The following is a 24,000-nucleotide window of genomic DNA, read 5'->3' on the forward strand; positions in this document are numbered from 1 at the left end:
AGGTTCAAAGTCTTGCTCATGACCACAGCTCAGGTTAATATGGCTTTTAAATGGCTACGTTAAACATCTTACAGCATAAGTTTCTATTTTTATGTAGTGCCTATCTCTACTCATGAGATTACCTTTAATGCCCAAGTCTAAAATAGATGGGATTTCAAATTGTGGCAAAGAGCACCATGGTCAAATTATAGTTCACCATGCTTCCATTGACTACAAACATGCCTGTTATTAAAAAAATAAAGAGGATATTATAAAAGTGATTTTGAATTATGTGCAAGCCATTAACAACACACAAGAGTCTAATTCTAGAATAGTTGTAAGGAATATCTATAATTTTTGCTGCAAATAAGGATGGAAAAGTTGAGAGTGCAAACAGCAATACCTGTAATTACATCCTCTTTGCTGTAAGTGGATTAAGCCTTTCTAAAAATTGAGCCCTTTGGATTCCTCCTTGATGTACCTTTTATCATAAGTATGCTGTGTGGGATCTTGTATTTGTGTACAAATCATATCCTATTTCTTCCCTCTCAGCATGGGATTCCAGACGTGGTTTTGGTCAGCAGCCTTGTAACAGAATTTGAGTGGAAGAGGAATGTTTTACAGTAACTTCCTTAACAGGAATCAACTTAGTCTGGTAAGAAAATTAATAATAGGTTTGCTCTTGCTCAGTGCTGTAGTCCTGCTTTTTATTTTACAGCTTTAAGGAGCTGAATTCCTTCTTCCTCCATAGGCTCAGGGAAGGGGTTAGGTATCAGTAATACTTCTGTACTGATTAGCTTTTATACAAGGAGATGAGCAGCTCAGAGGCGTTACTATAGGACAAAGAAGTGAGGAGCTATAATTAACAGTGTAAATATACAGGATGTTAGTGATACAGAAACAAGACACTGCCACTCATCCTTTTCATTTATAATCAGGGGAGTTTAAGAGCACAGTCCACAGTGAGGTGGTGAATGCCCATGAAAAATGGCAACCATCCTCCAGTCTGAATTCAGTCAGAGAACAATCAATATTACAGGATCAGGTCAGTTTTTGAGAAGGACTCCCATACTCCTAATGGTCTGTGCTTCAGCTCTCTCCACAAGGACATCAACAAGTTTATTATCATATACTTCAAAATATGGCATTTGAGTGAGAAACCTTGGACACTTCTCAGGTGCCAATGAACCTCTGAAGACCGAACAGAAAGATACAGACATTGCTATCATTTTAGCCCAAACTGGTTCAATAGGCAAAAAAACATAGGGCAAAGTGGATAGTCAGTGTGTTGCCTTTCCTGCAGAGACCACATCCCAGCCCTGGACCTGCTGTGTGATCCCAGTGAGTGAGAGAGAATGGGAACACATCCTGTGTAGGCATTTCATCTGCAGGTGTGTGCTGGATACAACACTGAGAGTGAATGAAGGGGATGCAAGGACAAGGGAGGTGAAAGGAAAGCAGACCAACCTCTTGGGGATGGACAGTCTGATGACAATTCTGAACTTTCTTCTTCAGCCATTCTGCCCTGCTCTTAAAGAAATGACCAGTGATTGTGTCAAACAGCAAAGACAGGTATCGTGTTTTAACCTCAAGCAGCAACTGAGTGCTGTAGGAAGCTGTGCTCTCACTCTCACCCCACCCTGCTTCTGGTGGGATGGAGAGAAGAGTAGGAAAAAACCTGGTAGAACTAGTGAGTTTAGATAGGAATAGTTTAATAATTGAAATAAAATAATATAGTAACTAATAATAATAATGCAGGAGAGGAATAAAACCCAAGACAAACCAGTGGTGTACACTGCATTACTCACCACCCTGTAAGAGATGCCCAGTCCATCCCTGAGCAGCAATTGGCCCCTCCCAGCTCCCCTTAGTTTATATATTTAGCATGATGTTCCATGGTATGGAGTATCACCCAAACTTTGGCCAGTTTGGGTCAGCTGTCTTGGCTGTGATCCCTCCCAGCTTCTTATGCACCTCCTCAATGGCAGAGCATGAGACAGGGAAAATTCCTTGACTTAGGATAAACACTACACAGCAACAACCAAAGCATCAGTGTGTTATCAATATTACTCCTACTAAATCAAAAATACAGTATTGTACCAGACACTAGGAAGAAAATTAACTCTATCCCAGATGAAACCAAGACAACAGAGTGTCAGGAACAAGACAAGCAGGCTGAAAATAAGAAGTATCCATCAATAAGTCACCCAGTGCTAGTCATCCTTCCTCTTTTCTCTCTTTCTCCTGGGCAATAACAGTTCCCTTCCATATCTTCACATGATCTTGTACAGACACTGGTCACTGGATTTCATTCTAGGCACAGGAAACTTGGGAGTTGCTCACACATACTGATCCCTCTACCCTTCCTCCTCTCTTCTCCTCCTGAAAAAAATCATACATTACTTCTGTTTGTTGCTTCCAAATAGCAAGTCTTGGGGAAGTGTGCCCACGGTGATTGAGGCACATGAGAGACTGCTGCACTGCCTTAAAGAAAGGCCTTAGAAGTACAACTTTGTGTTAGTCTAGCAAAAGACTTACAAGAGAATGCTAAGTCAAGGTTGAGAATGCTTTTAAAGTAATACCTTTTTTCAGAATATCTTTAGCTTAATAGGAATAACTAAAATACCTGTAAAGACAGCAAAAATCCCTGGGTAAAAAGTAATCTGATTTACTGTTCAGTCTCACAGCATCCCTCACCTCTAGCAGGGGACTAGAACGGTATAATTTGGTTGATATAACATCTGACATAAAAAGAAAGGTGAGTTTTATGGGGCACAAAAAGACAAAAATTTATAACCCTCTGCATAGTCTGACGGCACTTAATGAGCTACAGACAAAGCATGTGCTGACACAGTAGAAATTCTATAGAAATCATCTGTTCCAGAAGCCAAGGGCATTGGAGCATTTCTATTTATAAATAAAAATAGAAAATTGATAACAGTGTGGAGCCAAACAGAATAAATTAATATAGCAAAGACATATCAAGGAATGCTGAAACAATGGGTGTAGAGACTACTTTGTGTATAGAAAACACAGTGAAACAATTCCTGATGAGCTGTCTGTACCAAACAAAGCTGATTCTTAAAGGTGAAGATCAAATTACAGAATCTATTGAGATGCCAAGAACCTTTCTGAAACCTGTACAATATCCTGGGAATAAAAAAACCATATAAACAGACAAAAGTGGGACTACACATTTACACTGAAAATGCTAGTTCCAAAATAAAGATTTTTGGTTCAAGGACAATCAATGCAACAACATAGGCACACAGAAAATGCACAATGCAGGTAAAGCAAAACTGTCTCTGTAGGGAACCATGAGAAAAAAAGATCAGATTCCTTAGTTCTGCTCTGAAAATGGTTTACAAGTTCTTAGTTTTAGAAGGGATCATGTAATTTAGATTTCTTTACAAGTGAAAAAAGGTAGTTTTTTGACAAAGTTGAAGATAGAGATTGAGCCTTTAAAAATAAAAACCCACATCAGAATGAGAGAAATGGCAGACTTGTCTTTACAAATAAGCTGTGGGTCTGCTGGTAGGTAAAACTAGCAATGGGAGATAAAAGATACAATAGGAAGGATTCCACTGATTGATGAATGGAAAAAAAGATACTTGCTTTTACAAATAAACTTTAGGGTTGCTGATAAATTAAATTGGACATTGAAAGATGAAAGAAACAATGGGGGAAACCCCTAAATTCCATACGAATTAAAAATTAAAAGGGAGGGTTATACATTACAGAGAAATCTTCGGTATCAGGTGTTTTGGGAAGTCTGAGCCTCTCAAGTACCTCAGCCAATGAGAAAGAGAAAAGGGAAACATGGCTGGGAAATTAAGATAAAAAGGAGCCTGCGTCCACCAAAAATTCGAGAGACCCCAGGGGAATGCCCCATGACTTCTGCCTTTATTTGAATATAGTAAAAGGACTCCTCTGTCTCGTTTTTGGACATAAACCTCTGATGTTTGTGGATTAATTTTCCTAACAACAACAAAACGAAACTTCCCAGCAGGGTGATCAAGAACTAACTTGAAATATAAAAAAAGCAGAGAACTAAAATAATAAAGATGACCTTCTCTTTCTCTTGGGTATTGTGAAAACAGTGGTACCTTGGCAGTAGGCAGCCCGTACTACATCCCTGTGCTGTGGAGCAAGGAGGACACACATCTTTCCCCTCTGATGGATGCAGCTGAACACCACCTCTTTGAAGTGTAATAGAACAAAGAGAACTGCTATTGTGTGAAGTGGCAAACGCCAAGATTTATATGTATTTGAATAAAAAGCTTATTTACAGATTTTTGTCTAAATTCATGTCATCTTTGCCAATTAACTTCTTGCATCTGCTCCAGCTCAATCGGCCCCACTTTCTGTTTCCTTCCTTGGCAATTTCTATGTGGTGTTTTCTCTGAAAAAAGCCACATCTCTCACTTGTGTGATTCAGCTTGTGCTTCTATACTTTGCTCCATTTCTCTCTTTCTCCATCCCTCTCTTTCCAGCACTCCATTGCTATCAAGTATCTGGATCCTACCAGTGCTGGGTGCATGTGGAGATCTGCCACTGCTCATTTCAGCAGCAGAGGGGCTCTGTGTGGGCAGGACCAGAGGAAGCACCATTGCAGGCATTCCCATGTCCCTGACTTCAGAGCATGGTTTTCTTCCCCCTATCCTGCCATGTCCCTCTAGTACCTTCCAACTCCCCATAGGCATGTGGCCACTCATCATCTGTAGCCAACTTCAGAGTCCCTTTATGTCTCTTAAGGTAGATGCAACCTACCTCCCAGCTCAAGCAGATCTGGTTGAGGTGTTTTCAGAGACTACCTAGATAGCCCAAATGGACAAGACATAAAATTTTGGAAAGAGAAGGCTATCCTCCCAGAAGAGCTGAAATGACCTATCCTAGTCAGAAAATTTACCTCTGAAGGCTTTCACTGTTAAGGGTTTTTTCTTTTTTCGTTGTTTGCTTTTTTTGATTTTTAAGACCCAAACAGTTAGGACACAACCATCATCATCTTCTCCCTATGGACTACTCCACAGTTTTCTAACGATTTGAATCAGTGTTTAGCTTCTAAAAGCTTCTTCTGTATTTCTTCTATGCATGATACAAGGAGGATGACCAAGCTGACCTTTTTTCTTTTATCTTCATCAGAATGTAGCTTGCTTTTAAGGGCTGTACTTCTCTCCTTTATAAACCAGAAAGATTTTGCCCCAATGAGACAAATTTCTAGTAGGACATAACCCCCTAGCCTGAGGTAAGAGGACTCACAAATTCTTACTAACTCAGGAGTGGGGATGGGGAAAAGAGAGGTCATTGCTGCTGTCGTGTTTAAACCCTGGCACCATTGTGGGACACACAATTGCTGAATTATTCTCTAATTAAGAACACTGGTCATGCACTGGCCCAGCTTTGCTAGTTCACAGCCACATTACTTGTATGCTTCCTACCACAGTTGCACAAGCAATTAACTCCTTGAGTTTTTGTATAGCTTTAAAACTGATAAAGAAGGCAGTGACCATTAAAGCAATACATCTGTAAAGCAATACATCAGCCTATTAGATCTGATTTCTTTTTGTAGTACTGCTTCATTATTCCCGACATGGAGATTAGGATTATAGCTCAGTGAAACATATCTTGGTGATGAGAAAGTCAACTGTGCTTATCTTAGTTGTGCAGAGCCCAGTCTAAGAGGGGTTTTTTGGTCATTAAACCAGTTACAGATGTAATTTTGTGGGTGTTGTTAGCCACACATGCTACAGTGTGCCTGTACCTATAAATAACCAGCCAACCCTTTTCACAGAACCATTTGTAGTGCCATTCCTTTAGTTTCAATGATTATGGGAAGTGCTCTGAGATACCAATTTTACATTTTCCATTTTTTAGTTCTTAAGTTACAATGAAGACCCACTGCTGAAGCTGTTATTTTCATCAAAGTTTCTAGCTGCTGAAGAGGTCCATCCTCCTTTGTCAGGAGAATAAGTCAGGAATACTTTCTTTTAATAGCTATTGTGAATTCATTGGTTTTCCTAAACTCACTTGTAAAGAATTCTTTCCAGGGAACTGCAAGTGGGTCTAACAATACCTGCTATTGCTAACCTGCTGCTTTTCAGTGGTCTTATTAGAAATTCAGCGAAAGAGTCCTCACATCCAGGGAAAATCTGAGAGGCCAATGAAATGTCCTGGCTCCAACTGGGACAACTAAGAAGAAAAAAATCATGGAACTTTTCCATGCTGATGAACTAGATGGGAGATCTCCAGAAATCTTCATGTTAATGGTAATAGATCCAAATACACTCTCACCCCCAACAATGTTTTGATGCCACAGGCTATATAGTGAAGGCTTTCAATTTAGACAAATTGGATTTTTCCAGTTAATAACGCTACACATAGATCCTAAAACACCTCTAAATCCTGGTTTCCTGTTTTTATCTGCCTACACAGCACGGCTATTTGCAAGAAATTTGAATTTTATATTTAAATTTCTTTCTTTATAGCAATAGAATCCCCTGAGTTAAGCATTTTGTAAAAAGGAAAGCCAAGCCAATAGAATCATCAGCAAACATCTAATTCAAAGACGAGGCTGTATTCCCTAATTAGGGGCCGTTGTTTTGATTGGAGACGTTTTCCTTCCTGCTGCCTGAAGCCTTTTCCCGGAGTGAGCAGATGCTGAGCCGCTGGCATCTCCTAGTGGCCCGGGCTCGCAAGACAAGCGCTCGTGTTCTTGCTGAAGAGCGCCCTGGTATTTCTGGGCTCAGTAATCCCTGTTCCAGCGCTTTCCTGGGACACTGGAGAGGCTTTGTGGAGAGACACCTCCAGGGGTTGGATCCTGAGGCTGCCACTGCCAGCCCTCTCTCACTGCAGTGAGCAAACAACCACATTTATTCCTGTGTGTTGTTTCTGTCCAACTATCAGCTCTCTTTCTGATGGAGGATGAATCTCTGGTGAAGATTTTAACAATCTTTTCAACACTTTTTCTCCATAGCTGGCATTTCAGTTCCACAAGGGTTTCAATTAATGCACAAAGAAGGAGTGAGGCACTATTTCCTCCTTCCACTCCTTGAACATTTATTCCCAATCTCTTTATACTTGTGCCTTGATTTTGTAAATTTTACTTTTTTTTACATTTCACTTGTTTCTTCCCTCCCCTCAAAAACTGTTATCTACTTATTCCTGTTTATTCCTGGGTTTTTTTTGACTGCACTTATAAATTCTTTCCATTTATCTTCTTGAAGTAAAAAAATCTTTCTGATCTATGCAAAAATTGGAGTCTGCCTTCCTTCCACCACCTAGCTTTAAAAGCTGTTTTTTATAAGAGGTGAATAGGGAAGTAAAACAGCTGCATAAGTCTTTTACAAGCTTTCTAAATAAGAATAAAAATGTAATGATACAATAAAGAAGAAAACCAGAAAAGGTTCATTGTAACTGTCTGAAAATGCAGCTCTGAACAGAATTTACTTTAGAAATAATAGGAAAAATAATTTTGAAAAAGGAGCGTGAAGACAAAAATATTCACACAACCTACCAGTAGTGAAAGGGGAAAACCTGAGGGTTTTAAGGCTCTCATCCATCCCCACCTACAAGGAAACAAACTCGTTTAGGAGATTTTTTAAGAGCTTGTCAATAGGTGGGTCCTTCTCTTTGCCAAGGAGTGACCTTGGCATGTTCTCAGGTGCTTCTGCTGGGACTCTCCTGAAGACAAAACATTTATGCTTATGTTGTATAAGAGCTTGTGTCAGGTTTGCAGCCTTGGTACTCTTGCTAGACTTGAAATAGACAATACACCATCGTTAGCATCAGGAAAAAATGTTCAGATCTCACAGAAATGTCTCACAGAAAACATCAGGTTATTTAAATACAAACATGGGTGAAGTTCACATGACAGCACCTGAAGAAAGGGTATAAATCAAAGCTAGTGAAATTTGGGAAGGGAACTTATTATAGAAAACAGATTCTTCATGGCTGTCCAATTAAAAGTACATACTTTGATTTAACATCCCATCTAAACCAAGCATGGTATACGTACTTTTCCTAATACAATCCTAAGGTTAAAAACAACTAGCAACATGTCTTTATGTATATAATTCTGAAACAGCAAGGGCATGGAGAGACACTAAAAAGTAATCATATTACTTCATTTGTATAATCCACTTAACACACATGTTCTGTTCACAGGCTTAGTGATGGGTTTTCAGTTAATTAAGTGATAGAACTTTGAATATTTAAAGCATAGCACTTTTGTTATCATAGAAACTGGAAGCTGACAGAGTCATCTTCAGCAATTTCAGGTTCAGGGAGAAGCTTGCCTGCACATAAGTTTGTTATTTGCTTGGAATCTCACTTCCTCAAATCTAAATGCATGCATGCTGCAAGAAATTTCATCTCAAATTCTTTTCCTCATCCACTAATGTCATAGATCTGACAGTGATTTTTACCACCATGACAGCAGAGAAAATTTGATCCTTGATGAGAGAAAATTAATATGCAGAATTCAGGGCAGAGTGTGTTTGTTTGGAGGGGACAGGGTGAAGAAAGCAAAAGAAAACTAATGGTGCAATTTTCAATGTCAAAAAAAAATGGCATTATGGCTTTTTACATCTGTATGTGTTACGCCACTTCGGAACCTTGATTTACGTGTAGGATTTTTTTATAAAGTGATTAAAAAAATAATCTGTTAAGCAAGACTTAGTTTCCACTGACTCAGGGAAGCTGTTTTTCCCTTGATGTAAGAGGCAGGGCAGAGAGACTTGGTTCATCTAACTTGGAAAGAGCTGAGTCATCTCGAAGATTCTTTGTCTGTGCTAAGCATGGAAAGGAGTCTTGAGCTGGACTTCTGCATTAAGACCAGAATCCAGAAGACAAATTCTTTTCCATTGTACTCTGCCTGAGCCATGCTCTCTTTAGAAATGTTGATGCAGTCGGAATGACCAAAAATACTATGAGGATACTGTTACTGAGAAAGCCATGCCAAGCCATGGAACTCACACATGCATTTCTCTGGGCAAGCTGGAATGAGCAGAGCTCATTCTGCTTGTTATGTGAAGCAGTCCCCTAAGCCAGCCTGAAGCCCCACAGAATGACTTCACAGAAAACATAAATTACAGCAGATAAATATACACATGATGTCTAACTAAACAGATGCAGTGTAAATGCCAAAGAAGAAACTTATGGAATCCTGGCACGTTGTTTGAGAGATCCTGGTTCTCGTTTGCCACATGGTTTTCAATGAGGCTTTCACAAAACTTTATTCAAGGCAAGAGAAGAATAAAACTGAGCTACAACTTATCTAGATGCTATGTGTTGTATCTGAATAATGTAGGTATACTGCCATTTAATAAAAAATAGACCTCTTAATTAGTATTTAAAGGAAGAACATAAAACATTCTAATAAAATATTCTGGTTCACTTGATTAATTTTCCTAAGTGTTTAAGCCTTTCAAACTCCTAAATTATACAAATAGATTGGGCAGGGATTAAAATTTGCCAGCCGTTTTTCTGGGAATGGAAGCCCCATTCTTCATCTTATTTCCATCTCCAAATGGATATAGACTATACAATCTTATTTAACTGACAATTCTAAATGTGCCATTCCTGTTCTGTCTTCTAAATAACTTTCCCTGGTCCTATTGCTGCAGCTGAGCAACAGCTCAATTAAGAAAGCACACAATAAAATCTATTCCTCAGATTAGTAGTAGCTAGTAGAGGACTGTTACAGCATCTTGCAGAACAGGAAATGAACATCAGATATTTAGTGGGAGCACATTATTATATAATGAGGTTTTAAGCCTAGCAAAAGGAGTTTTACAGTGGATTTTATGAAGCCCTAAAGGCCAAATCATTGTTAAATTTCATTAAAATAGGGGGAGGAGTTCCAAACTGATAAAAACCGGAAGCACCTTTTTCTGTCTAACATGGCATATTAATTAAAAAAAAAACCCTTCTGGGAATAGCAAAACAAAAGGCTTGACCCATACAAACTATGTTTTTTGTCTCCTGAAACACCAAACGCTGGTACCCCAGCTCCATCCTGTATTTTCTCTAGGCAAAAGAAAACAAGTGCCTGATCATTTTGTCAGCCAACTGTTGCCTTAAACAATGAATAAAAGCTTAATTCTGCATGAATGAGGCATTCATTCTGGGTGTGTCCCTGCTACCCAGCTGCCAAATTTTATGAAAACATTAGGAAATTATTAACTGAAATGCCTACTCTTTGAAATTTGGTGGAAATATACCAATTGATTAAAAAGTTCTGGGGATACCAGAGAAAGGGATGAGAGATTGATTGGTAGCAGGAGTCTAACTGATCTGTATATAACCTGAGAAGTTTAAGGCATACATCTTAATATTCCTCAGATGACTTGAGCAAACTGCCCCATGGGTAATAAGCTGGTTGTAGTGGGAGAAAGGCATGTAGGAACTTCTAAAATACCAACAACACCAAGAAGATGTTCCCCCATAAAATAAAAAGCCAAAATCCCCAACACCCAAAGCTCCCCACACTTTTCAAGATCACTGAAGTGTCAAGGGCTTTTTGCAGTGCAAAAATGCTTAAACATTAATGCCTAAACAAACTGGAAATGCTCAAACAACCTAAACTGGAAAAGCTCTTAGGTGAGCTCAGACACTGTCCATGTGTGCTGTCCAGGAACGTTAGCATTCATAAAGCTTTTCTGGAAAACTTTAATGCATCAAATTTTTAATTCAAAAGAGCACAGCAAATTAACAATTTCTGCCAGTCAGGCAAACTGGAAGTTTGCTCATCATCTGTAATTAGCACATTTATTGAGGTAGATGATACTACTTAATCAAATTTCAGTATGTTTAACCATCTGGTAACTGGCAGTGGGAAGACCATTTTATAGGAAGAGTCCTTGAGGATTATGGAAGAATTACATAATTCCAAAAAAGCAAGCTGAATTGGGAGTGGAGATGTGTATGGAAACACAAGAAAACCATGTAATAGAGGAACTGTTGCATGTAAAAACACACACGGTACCTTATACTCTCAGCATTTTCTGGAATAAGTATAATTAATTACATAATTCTGTATCTCTGAACTCATTGAGATAAAAAATGTGGGTAGAGAACATTAATGCTTTATTTTTTTTTTAATATTTTTAAACCAAGATGGGGCGATATGTTCTATTAGCTGAAAGCTTAGTTTGTATTATTGACAATTCAGCCTAAACCTAATTTCTGTTACTCCTTCAGGGATTACAGATGACTCTTCGCTCCTTTTGTCACATTTGGTAGAAAGTGTTACTGCGGCTTAAGGGGAAAATAACTCTGGGTGAGTCTCGTGGCCAGGAGGAACCTGTACGAAGGCTGCCATGGAATAACATAAGACAGCAATGCATCTAACAGCTGCTGGACAGATCCTCAGCAGGACCTAGGATGTTAAGCATTAAAACTGGGATGATGGATCAAAACCAAACAGATGTGCCTTTGGAAAAGGGGGATTGACTGATAGCGAATTAGGCCACAGAAGGTGTTCAGAATGAATCCCGCGACAGAAGGAATCTTGTTGTGTCTATGTTGCATAAACTGAAAACATTAATACCTATGGATCCAGCTGAACACTCTCTGCCTTAGAAAGATTTTTCAAGCAGCTATATAAATAAAAAATTCAATTATTAATGCACACTGAAAATAACTATAAAAATCTGGTTTTCAAAGATGAGAAACCATTAGCATGTATTAGAATGACTGTATGAAACTTTCAAATTGGCTAAATGTACTGGGAACAAAGCATTCAACATTGTTTGCCAGCCATTCTTGGTTATCTGCTTGGAGTTTTCTATTGAATCGCTTCCATTACCTCTGAGCAGGGAGCGTGCAGCTCGCTGAGACACGTGCATCAAATGATACAGCCACAAGAAAGCCCAGAAGTCAAGAATGAATTCTTACCTTATTCATGTCAAATGTGTGAAATACTTGTTCAACATAGTTGTTAGCTTCAGGAGTAAGTCCATGTAGATCTAGGACATGTTTAAATTCATGCAGGCAAAGCTGTCCAGATGGGCATTCCTTCATAAACTTTGTGTACCAGTGATGAATTTCCATAGCATTAATGTCATCTGCTGATCCAGCAGCACCCATTGCATCAAACATACCAGGTAATCTTTTTTAGTATTAATTCATCCAAATGTTGATTCTTCCTTCCCAACAATGATCATTCAAGCACCAACTCTGCCTTTGAGAGCTACTTTAAACCTCTTACAGATCACTACCAAGATAGACTAAGTAAATATAGCACCCTAGAAAGATTACTGGCACCCGGTTTTAGTACCCTGTGGTTTTAGCAGCTAATTAGAGTCTTTGTGCACAGTCAGTCTGCAGAGCCTCAGATGAACTGATTATACCAGTTCTCATCTTGTACTGGCATCTGTGGTGCTAAAGGTGTTTAAACTGGATGAATATTGAAAAAGCAACACGCAGGAACTTTGAGGGTAGTTTCTAAACCTTCGTTTTTACAATTTGTAAAGTTTTAACAAAAACTTAGAACCATTTTAATACTTGTATACATTTTGTGCAGCTGACTTTTCATTTTTATTATTTCTGTATATATGATGATCCAAATCTTACCTTACAGGTCAAAACTGCAACACAATTTGACTTGGATAACCTGAAAAAACTGAAAGTAGCTGTACACTAAGCACAAAAAACTTGTTGCCTTTAGACAGCAGTTCTACTAGCAACTGAGTCTCCTGTAAGCCAATGTTGTCTTGAAAATTGCTTCCCCACTGCCATTGCTCTTTCAATCCCATCCTTTCCCTTCCCTTACGCCAGCAGAAGAGTTTGTAGTTGCACTTGGGGACAAGTCTTAGAACCATGGAAAAGCTTGCAATAAGATTGAATACCAATAAATATAGTTAGCTTTAGAAAACATTGCCTACATTTTTGCATTGCCTGGTGTCACAATAGTGGGTTTTACAAGAGAACAGAAAAAGTGAATGTGGAAAAGGGTGGCCAGCAGTATGGGGGGTGCAGGACTGCTGCTTCTGCTGCTTCAAAATTGTTTGTGGAAACTTTAGTGTCATAATGGCTGTGCTGTATTGCAGTACATAGCAATGTACAGCTTTACAGCATTTAAGCCCTACAGCAGATACTATGGCATACAGTAGTTTTAAACTAAACTGGTGGAAGGTAAAAATACAGCTGTTACACCTAAGGCTGCTGCCCAGGTGGTGGTCTCAGCAGTGGCCCTGCAGTGATGTCTCACCCGAGTACTGAGCACCACTCGAGCAGCTTTGCTCTGGAGAGCAGGGCACAGTCCCATGGCCCTCAAGCGCAGTGCAGCTGCATGAGATCAATCTTCCTCTGGCCAAGGCTCCTGCTTGCTCAGCTGCAAAAACAGTGTCACCAGTCAGGAGAGACAAATTTGGTCTCAAGACAGTGAAGGAACTGAATGCTGCTGTTGGACATATCCTGAGTGCTGGTTTTCAGGTGCCAGGAGTGATGAGCATTGTGGGGGTGCCTCCATGGGGTGGGCACTGGTGGCAGAGCCAGCTGGGCAGGCTGCCTCTGATACACAAGGTTTAGGGCCACGCCATGCACGTTCATGTGGTCCTCCAGTACTTTTAGGCAAATAAAGAGCTGCGATGTTCTACTCATGTAAGATCAGAACTGCAAGATATTTTTCAGAAACAGGTACCAGCCTTCAGTGTAAAAGGGCAACAAGCTGGGCTATTGCTGGAACAGACTTTCAGTACAAATTTGCTCCTATGTTGCATAAGCCAGAGTCTGCAGCTAGTCAGGGAAATGCTGCTGAGGAGGGAGAAAAAAGTGCACATGGATGCCTGGAAGACTTCAACAGAGACATATACTGTAGTTATTATTAAAATGTGATTTTTTTCCTAATCTCTGCTCATTCCTTGCATCACTTCTAGTAGTCTCCCCAGAGCAAAAATAGCTGCCCACTAACATCCTGTCAGTTATAAGATCAAGACCTTCAATACTGAGAAGCAGCAGGGATTTTCTTTATGAAATACTGAATAAAACCAGAATCTGAAACACGTGAAGTGGTATTTAGAAATATGTCACTTCAAAATATCCCTAGCAGGCAAAGAATGCCATATTATAACAATAATCTAAATTAATAATCTAAATATTAATACTTTATAATCTAAATAATAAAGAACAGCAAGCAAAAGAAAGGTAGCTTAAAATAGCAATCTTCAGTCTTTTATTGTTTTTAATAAAATTTAAATTTTCAATAGTTAGGAATTGGAAATGCCAAACAGAATTTCCCAAGTGTATATTTACCAAATTTCTTGTTCAATGAAAAAGGAAGTTTTAAAAAACTCAAATGTTACTCAATATTCTTTTGCCCCACTCCCCTGCCCTCCCAAAATAACAGCAGTGTTCAAAGGAAAAAAAATCAAAGCTTTGAACCACAGGTTTCAGAAGCCATAGACAATTATTTTGTACATATTCATTTTCACACTTTCTTCTGAAAAAAGCAACAGCATAAATGGGAATATTAAGAAATAAGCCATCTCAGTCCTTGAATATGTGCATATTTCCTTCAGATGGCACAGAAGACTTCTGAACTCTGTTGTTATTGTCCTTCTGGATGACAAGGTAAAAATGTCAGAAAAATCTACATTTTATTTAAATAACTCCTTATGATAATCATCAAGATATTCTAAATTATCTATTTGATGAATCTGAAAAATACCCATCAAATTTTAATGTGGAATGTTTGAAAAAATAAGCATATGAACAAGCATTACATGCTTATCAGCAAAGGTCATTATTTAAAAAGAATGAAAAGAAAACATGAGAAGACTTCAAGAAGCAGTGCAATAAACCAGACTAAAATGGAAACATGGAAGCCAGAATTAGGTGCATGTTTGGCCATGTTCCTGCTAGAATAGCTTTACTGAGGGATTATAGTGATGAAGTGCACACAGATTAGAAGGGCTATGCTGGCAACACTGTTCTTTTTAGCCATTTAATATCCTCACTTTCACTCTGAGGAAAAGTTACTTCTCTATTTAAAGCCCAATTTTCTCAGACCTATTGCATGTCCACATCCATGTTAGCCGGGGAGTACATTTTTCACGTGTACTACCCTCCAACAAAAGCCCAGAAGTGGAATGAGGGAGATCTACTCTCTTTGTAGATCTGCAAGCAATGTAATACAAAAGGGAGGAAAGGCAGATGGAAAAGAAAAGCAACACCTATCAAAGGGCTGAATGCAAGGCACTTCAAGAAAGAATGAAAAAAAATATATATTAAATTCTGCCAGAAATGTGAGGCCTGAAAAGAAAAAATTGAACTTATGATTACAGTAAAAACCAAAATTTAGTTCCAATTACTTAAACCCAGTATCAGTGGTTACACACATGGAAACCCATTGCCTATTGAGCAGTGGCTCTTTCAAATAGGCATGTGCTTATTTGCCTTTGAATATGATTGTCAAGAACCACCTGGAAATGTCACCTGGAACCTCCAGATGGCACTTAGACCTTCATATGTGATGATGGGGACTCAAGGCTACTAACACAGGTTATGAAGTAAAAAGCCTTAAGGATGTGATAGGCTGTATCTAGGAAATTTCAAGTTTTCTACGGATGATGCTATAAAATATAGGGGAAAGTTAAATGAAGCATTTGACACTTAAGAATTGCAGACGATGAGAACAACAATATCAGTACACAGAAATCCACATCTATTATAGGGAGAAGCTTCAAGAGACTAAACTCTGACCCCAGCTTTTCCCCAAAGCAAAATTCACACTAAGTCTCTCTCATTGCTATATATTAGCACTATCAGTCTCTGCAAGCCACAGGAATAAAACTATTCCTTTGAGTCCAATAATTTGGACTTAAAGATACATAGGAAGGATACATATGTAGGAAGACAGCACCATTTAAAAGTTTTATCTGACCCCCTTACTACAGTGACAGGCAATGATCTCATCTGTAGACATAAAACCCACAGGTCCCCGAAATGAAAATCTTATTTTCCTTTAACCTCAAGGCAGCCTTTCTGGACTTCTTTCAAACATTCCTGCAAAACAATTTGAGAAAGAATTCGATTTCTTAAAAAAAAATAAAAGAAAAAAAAAAGAAGAATGTTATTGCAATTATAATTTAGAACTGATTAGCACAAGGTGGTATGGGGGCTAAAAGTAAATATGAGTTTAAAAAACCCAGCTAATTTCAGGCAGGAAAAGCCCATTTAACTCATTTGTTGAATCTTTTCATTGAATGCGTGGCCATAGGCTGCTGGAAGCAGAGAGGGTGACTGAGGGGTGCCTGTTCCCTTGGCATGTCTCCGGGCTTTTGCCCGAGACAGGAGAGCAGACACAGGAGAGCTGACCTGAGTATCTTAGACCTGTCTAGGGAAGTGTGGCTATTTTTATACCAGACATGACCCAGAGAGTGTTTAATTGGCTTACCTTTATCCAGCTGGTGGTCAGACTGACTGACTGACTAAAGATCAATCATTCAGGAAAAATAATGGTGTTCTGAAATATGTCTTAGATGGATGTCTGGGTACAATGCAGGCAAACCTGCATTGTACTCAGGTTTATTTGTAAATAAACAGGTTTATTTGCAAATTGTATATTTACCATAAAAGCATTAATGTAAATTACATTTTCTCTGCAGCTTCTCTTTGCATCTTCCTATAATTTTTTCACACAGGTTTAATGCTTCTTTATTAGGACATTTTCTGATTTAATTTGCTTGTAAGCTTCATAGTGTGCTTGTATGTGAAAATACACAAGTCTGAATACACAATAATAAAGCTGTATGCCTTGTTAGTGTTTTAGGTCCTGTATGTGTTTTCTTACATGACAAAAGTACTTATGCAGAAATCTGTCTGCTATCAAAGTCATGAAGCATAAAGGGGCAGCAAGGTTCTACTGATATCAACTAGTAAGAGAACAAATTGTTGTGATAGCCTACTCTGAGATGACTAGATGGCAATTAGACTTTAATTCTTCCTCTTCTCTTTTTATAATTAATAATAATTTCTTGTGGTTCTCAAACTTCATCAGATGCCTTTTAAAATTGGTTTTGTAAGTTGGTTCTGAATTGTTGTTAAGGTTGCTTAAGTAATATTCTAATGCTACTAAAGCCCTTTACAAAGTATTAAGGTGACAGCATAATCTTTCTGGGACTCTTACACAACACACACTACTCTGTATTAAAAAAAAAAAAAAGAAAAAAAACAAAAACCAACCATCCCCTTTCCTCTACCTAAGTAGAAAAAAAGAGATAGGATAAAAAAACTTTTCTTCTTCAGAAGGAAATGAATATCTTAAAATTCACCAAAAGGAATTAATGAAACAATTTAACAAATAATATTTGGTAAGTGATTATATAAACTCAATTTGAAGAACATATATAACATGCTTGCACCACCTTTAAATGAATTCTGACATTTAATAAATTACAATTTGACTTGATAGCAATTTGCATGTAATCTGTCAGTCCCTCCCTGGGATAGAGTCTGGGATTATCTAAGTGGCAAAATTAGTGCAAGGTGAAGAGGCAGAGGAACTCATGGCACACAAAACACCAGATTCTCTCATAAACCTCATGGACTCAGTGGAAAACACGAGCATGTTCAAATCCAGTGCAGCAGGAGATGCCTCCCTATGAAAACTCCAGAGATGGATATCTGTGTGCATCTGTGCTTATAACCAAACATGCTACTAACTCTGGAAGCCCAGAATCAGCCACATTTTGCTTCTTTTGTTAAATAACAAGAAATATTTCAAAATTAAATGTAATTTAATGTAATTTACCCTGTGAAGGGACTTCAGTAATTCTGCCATCTTTCCCCTCAGACTATTAAGTTTTCCTTCAAAAGCTACGTTGGCAGTTCACAGCTTTGCTGCAGTTTGCAAGCAGAGTCTGCTTTGTGGATATGGTGATGGATAGAATTTTTCTCTTTCATTTTTAAACAGTATGAGATCTTTTAAATCTAAACAGACCATTTCGTTTTATATCTGGAATATAGGCAACCCAAAAGTCCCTTTAAAATATATTTCTAGTGAGAACTACTGAGAACTCCTATAAATATTCTTCAGCATGTAGAGAATGACAAGCAGGTAACTCAGCATGGTTAACAATCCCCAGTAGAGCACATGCAAGGAGTGGCCTGTAAGGTCCTTCCGTGGTTCATGCATGCTCAGCAGCAACTGATGTAGAATGGACTTGTGCGATTCCAGTAACTTATTTTGCACCATACCCAAAACCTTTGGCCATGATGCCAATTTTTTACGTTAGTGAGTTCAGACTGAAAGAACCTGGTAACTTTTGTTAGTCCTGTATTTTTCTGTCAGAAGGACCCTGAAGAGTTGAGAGCAAAGTATAATAATGGGATAGGACAAAGAAAACAAAAAGGAAAATAATATATTTTTATCTTACTATTAGCTTTTGTTATTACATCCTGAGAGGAAATGCACAAAAAATAAAATCAGCATGGAATTTAATTTAAAAAAAGAGATGCATGAAGGTCTTTCAATATTTCATAGCTTATGTTCCTCAAGAGGAATTTCATCACTACTGTGCTATGCAGCTCTGACTGTGCTCTAAAGTTGTCTCATGCTGCCACAGCCATCTCAAGGTAGTTCCTGGCTGCTGCAATTCTTGACAAGCTTTAAGATATGAAAAAATACCAGCAGGCACAACATTTATTCGAGTGTTCTTTTAACTGAGTATTGACAAAGAGTACTGCCTTGTGTTTTAATCTGAGAAACTGATAAAAATACACATTAGAGAATTTCCACTGAGAAGCTGGGCTCTATGAGTAAGAAGGCACAACTCCAGTGTATTCAGAGGAGGAATGCATGTGCCTAATGAGCGTAATCAGCACTTGCAATTAAAATAAAGGCAAGGAAATCGGTTAGCATTTAGAATGCAAAGATCATTGTTTCCAGACATTTTTGCTGATCTATTACAGACTTATTTTTTTCATTTTTAAAGTGTTTTTATCATCATGGAACAGGTAATAATATCAGCATTCACTATTAAGAGCAAATCAATTGAACTCTAAGCTGTGAAAAATTTGGCTCAAACTTGCAATCACAATTTGAAAAGAAACTGGGGGGGGGGGGTGTGGGAACCAGACTGGGGTTCTGAAGCTGTCTGAAAGTTTAATTTCATGAAAAGAAATGTACTTTTTAGCTTAAGAAGTGGGCATTTCATATTCTGTTTATGAAACTAGGTAGGTTCCCCTCGACTGTTAAACTAAGACCCTTTAACAGACCCTTTAATAGACCCTTTAATAGACCCTTTAGTTTTTCTTCTATCACAGTTCTTAAAAACCACCATGCTGATATGATTTGTCTAAAACAGAAGATACACCTCTTAGAGCAATTCCTCTCAGTGTGAAGAGTTACTGAAAATTAGTCCTTGCTTTGCATTAATGAGTTTGAAACCAATTTTCCAGGCTGTTAGCAAAGAAATTAATGTATTCAACCTCCGCCCCAAATAAGAAAAAAAAAATCACAAAAAACAGTTAAGTAAAATAAATTCTGTCTTCATTACTCTTTTGCTAGTTTTGACTACCAAAATAATTTGCATCAATAACTGAAAGCTAAAGCCATGCTCAGGTTTTCTGAATTAGGCTTGACCTGTTTGTCTACTTCACATAATTTAAGAAACCTCCTTGAAGTATTAAATATAGTTTTGTTAATAAATTCAAGAATACAAATAAAATCATACTCTTTTTCTTGGAAAGAGCGTCCACAAAGCATTGTAACACCCATTCAGTAGCATGTCTTTAAAGAAATTTTTTTACCTGGATATAGCATGATTTTAACTGTTTGGGAGGAATCTTATTTAGAAAGAAAAATAATTAGCATTTACATTCACAAGGTATTATGTGTGTATAAAAGGAATAAAAAAAATTTGTAAAGAAGAAACAACTGAACTAACAGAGGGAGAACAGTAATTAAATTCAGGAGGGTATAGAAACCCTAGCTGAGCAAATTAACTCTTTATCATCAGCAGGTGAATAATGATAGTTGATTTGTTCTCTTATGCCTTAAAGATGACCTTGGAATAGTTAAAAATAGTAAGTCTGCAGCACTGCTGTAAAGGTCTCTGAAAAAAAATTCCTGGGTCTTTGATGGGGAAGCAGTTCAAACTTTGCATGCAAATATCTGATCTTTACTTTTCACCTTAAAGGTATTTGAAAGCTTTTAATTCTAAATTGAATTAGCAGTTTGCAGAAGTTGTAGGAAAGCGATTTATTAATGGGAACAGAGTGAGCTGCAGCTTCTCTGAATGGTGTTGCAGTGCTGTCTTCTGAGTTCATTGTCCATCTGCACAGTTGAAGAAACAACTGGGTGGCAATTTGTCCACAGAGGCAAAACATGACAACTAAGCACATGTAACTTGGAGTGGTAAAAATAGTCCAGCTGAGTAGCTGTACTTAGCCAGAGTGACTCCTCAAGTGTAACAATTTCTGCTGTGATTGTGGTGGGCTGTCTGTGGGGGTTGTCTGTGGCCAGCTGACAGATGCCACCCAACTGCTCTCATTCAACCTACTCAGCAGGATGGGGGAGAAAAGAAAATGTAAATTTTCTCAAAATGCTTTGAGAAACAATAAGCATTTTCTCAAAATGCTTTGAGAAAAAGCTCAAGGGTCAAGTTAAAGAGAGGGAGTTTGCTTACCAATTACTCTCATGAGGAAAACAGACTTGACTTGGAGAAAATTAATTTAGTTTCTGCTCCATTAAAATAAAGTACCAAACAGAGAAAGAAAGACAAAACAAAACCTTCCCCAAAGTCCCTCTTTTTGACATGTTCAACTTCACTCTCTCCTTCCTGATGCCTCTACTCCCTCCTTCCAAGTAGTGCAGGGAATGGGGACTGTGGTAAGTCCATAGCAGCTCCTCTTTGCCTCTCCTTCCTCTGCATTCTTTTCCTTTCCTGCAGGGTGGCTCCTTCCCACGGGCTACAGCTCTTCAGGATCAACCTGTTCCAGCATGGGGTTTCCATGGACCATGGCTCCTTCAGGGCATGTCCACCTGCCACAATGTGGTCCTTTCCAGGGCTGCAGTGTGGATGCCTGCTCCAGTGTGGATGCCTGCAGGGAGAATCTCTGCTTGGACACCTGGAACATCTTCTCCTCTTCTGACTTTGGTGCTTGCAGGACTATTTTTCGCACCCTCCCCTCTCTCCTCACTCCCTGTGCAGCATTTGGCCCTTTCTCACATGGCACTGCCATTGTGGCTGCAGAGTTCAGCTGTGCCTTGTGGTCAGCCCACAAGGAATGAGCTGCAACAGGCTATGCTCAGCAAGGGGCATCCCCAGCCCTCCTCACCAAGGCCACTCTGCAGCCCCCCAGCACCCTGTGCATTGCCTCAGCCACAATGTTAGTGCAGCTGAGGATGGGGACAAAAGCAGACCCTGTCTGCATGGAAAGACAGGAGAAACCACTCGCTTCCCTTACAGAACTCACTGGAAAAATTGTGACAATGCCACAGTCAGGGTCACCATGGTTTCCCATGAAAGAGGAGCTTTACATTCTGAGTTAATACAATCAAGCAGCTGTTGGTTCCCAGACTGTAAATATACATGTAAGATCCTCTCCAGGTATACAGGAAAACTGCTCTGTTAACAGTTCTCTCTATGTTTGGAAAAAACCAACAGCAGATCTCTGAAAAGTTCAATGACAATAAAAGCAAATACACATCAGTGATGACAATTTCCAAAGCACCAAGGCCAGGAAAGCCACGGTCATGGTCACTCAGTCAGAGCATCTTACTAAGAACTTTGTAATGCAGCTATGCTCTCATACAGTGGAGGGAAACAAACTCTGCAACAAATGAAAACCAATGCTTTTATATTCCACAAGGCTTTAACTTCTTTTAACTTGGTCAGGGCTTTTATGGAGAAAGATTAAAATCATGCATACAAAGTGCTTACAAGACTTCAGTGCACACCATTCCACCAGAAGACGTAGCAGAAAATGTTCTTAATGGGCAGTTTCTAATTTAGTACACTTTTAAGTAGCTGAAAACTTCTCAATTTTATGATAATTAATTCTGTTTTTTTTTCAACCAGCTGTATAAAGTGAAACCAAACCATCTGGGCACTATAGTGTATAATTTGCTGTGATTAAAATTAAAGAACTGGACAGCAGGCCAACTCTTTTTGCTATGCCATGTGTCTTCACACTGGATCTGTACTATCTGACACCATCAATGTGTCTTCCACACAGTGCCAGTAGTGCAGAAAGCTTTTTTATTTTAATTTTACTTCAATGATGAAAAGAGTCCATGTTTTAAAAAACAATCCCTTTATTTCAGATAAGAAGTTGCAGCACAGAAAGAGATTTGAGCTGCAGTAAAACCATGCTGATGCCGGAGTGTGTGCAGATCTGACATGTGACTTAGTCACTTGTTATCTTGGGGACGAGGTCCCCTCCCACAGCTCTGTCTCCATCTGTGGAAGGGGTGATGAAGAGCTGCCTTCTGCTGCGGGGCTGCAGCAGCTCCCACTGGACATTTTAGGGGGTATTTACTCAAGGCTCTGCTTGCATAGTAGTTGTGAGTTCAGCAAGGAGAGTAGGAGGAACAGCAGAGAAAAGGGGTGAAGGAGGAACTTCCTTCAGACAGAATACTCATGTTGGCTAATCTGCATTGCCTAATAACTCTGATTGAATTACTGAATGCCTTAAGAGGGATGCAAAGCAGTCAATTATGTCATTTCAATAAATGAAGTGCAACCAAAATGACAAATAGAGGCTAAACACACCTAGAAACTGTACTGCAAGCTTGTGTGAGACCTTACCTTACACACTGAATTATTATGCCACTGCACTCAGAGAGCAGGGGAAATCACCTTTGTGCAAACTTAGTGTTACCTGCAATGAGTCTGACACTGGTAGCACTTCAGATGCCTTTGCTTCTGGCCTAAAGGTTGTTGTTTCTTCCCACAGAATTGTGTTGAAAGGCTTGGTTTAGTGCATTTTCCCCTATTGGCAGAAAAGTCACCTTAGGGAACCACTGCAGTTTCTGGCAATTTTATTGGGCATCTTCTCAGTTTCAGGCACTTAATAATGATAAGCCTGCTGTATCATGCTTGTAACACACATTTGAAGAGTCTGCTTAATGCATGACAGAGAATCTGACAGTTCAATTGCAGCGTGCTCTCACTTTTCTACAAACTGCATTTACTGAATAACAAAACACAGCAGTTTTTCTTCTGTCAAAATTACTAAAATGTTTTTGAGTGACTTCAACATTTTTTCTAATTAAGAAACTGTTTTTCTTCCTCAGAAAATAACTTAGAGTCATTATATTAACAATCTTAATTAAATAGCTGGCCACAGCAGCTATATTCACTGGAAGAGAAATGTCACTATTTTACTGATTACTACATTTAAAACTTCTTCATGTCTTCACTTTTTTATTTCACAAGCTGATAATCTTTAAATAAGAAGTTAGTATACTGCTCCTTTTTTTCAAAGAGTAAATAGGCTGAATATATCTAAAACTCTTACTGCTTCTGTCCTCAGAACCTAACTTAACACTTGGCTTTTTACTACAGACCAGAGAGTCTCATGAGACAAATCTGCCAAGTGAGTCAGTTTGGTATTTATGCCTATGTAAAACATGTAGTGCATCACAAGCCAAATTAAAAATGCAGTAAAAAGTGAAAGAGAGTGACAAAGACAATTTAGATAGCACTGCTGCCACAATGCACCCATTTTAAATTGTAAGTGCAATGTTTCAAAGCTATACTCTCAAATCTTCATTCCTCCACCAAATCTGGTAGAAATGCAACATATGCCAAAAACTTACATATTAAATTTACACAATTTCCCGAGCGCTGAGTTCAGCACTAAACCAAATATTTCCTCCCTCATCCAAGGACAAACTACTTGTAGTTTATTCAACTCACTATCCAGAAAAAGGAACAATCTTTTGTCCCTTAAACACCAGTCCTGAATACCCACAGGAGGGATGACTGTTACTGGCTTCAGAGACATACATAAGAGGCAGTAAGAGATGAAAATCCTCACTTCACCCCGCTAAATCCACCGTTACATTATAGA

The 24,000-nt window shown here is 38.7% G+C and overlaps 1 protein-coding gene across 1 annotated transcript in view; it reads right to left on the minus strand.

Moving 5' to 3' along the window:
* The window catches only part of GUCA1C (guanylate cyclase activator 1C), a 38,425-nt gene extending 26,347 nt beyond the window's left edge, over nucleotides 1–12,078 (minus strand). The window contains exon 1 of the mRNA XM_054270444.1: nucleotides 11,875–12,078. Coding sequence (XP_054126419.1) covers nucleotides 11,875–12,078 — 204 coding nt within the window. The remainder of the gene's footprint in view (nucleotides 1–11,874) is intronic.
* Between the last annotated feature and the right edge of the window lie 11,922 nt (nucleotides 12,079–24,000).

Source organism: Melozone crissalis, unplaced genomic scaffold (assembly GCF_028551555.1).
Source record: "Melozone crissalis strain CALT ecotype California unplaced genomic scaffold, PUWL_Pcris_2 ptg000009l_1, whole genome shotgun sequence".
Taxonomy (NCBI): domain Eukaryota; kingdom Metazoa; phylum Chordata; class Aves; order Passeriformes; family Passerellidae; genus Melozone; species Melozone crissalis.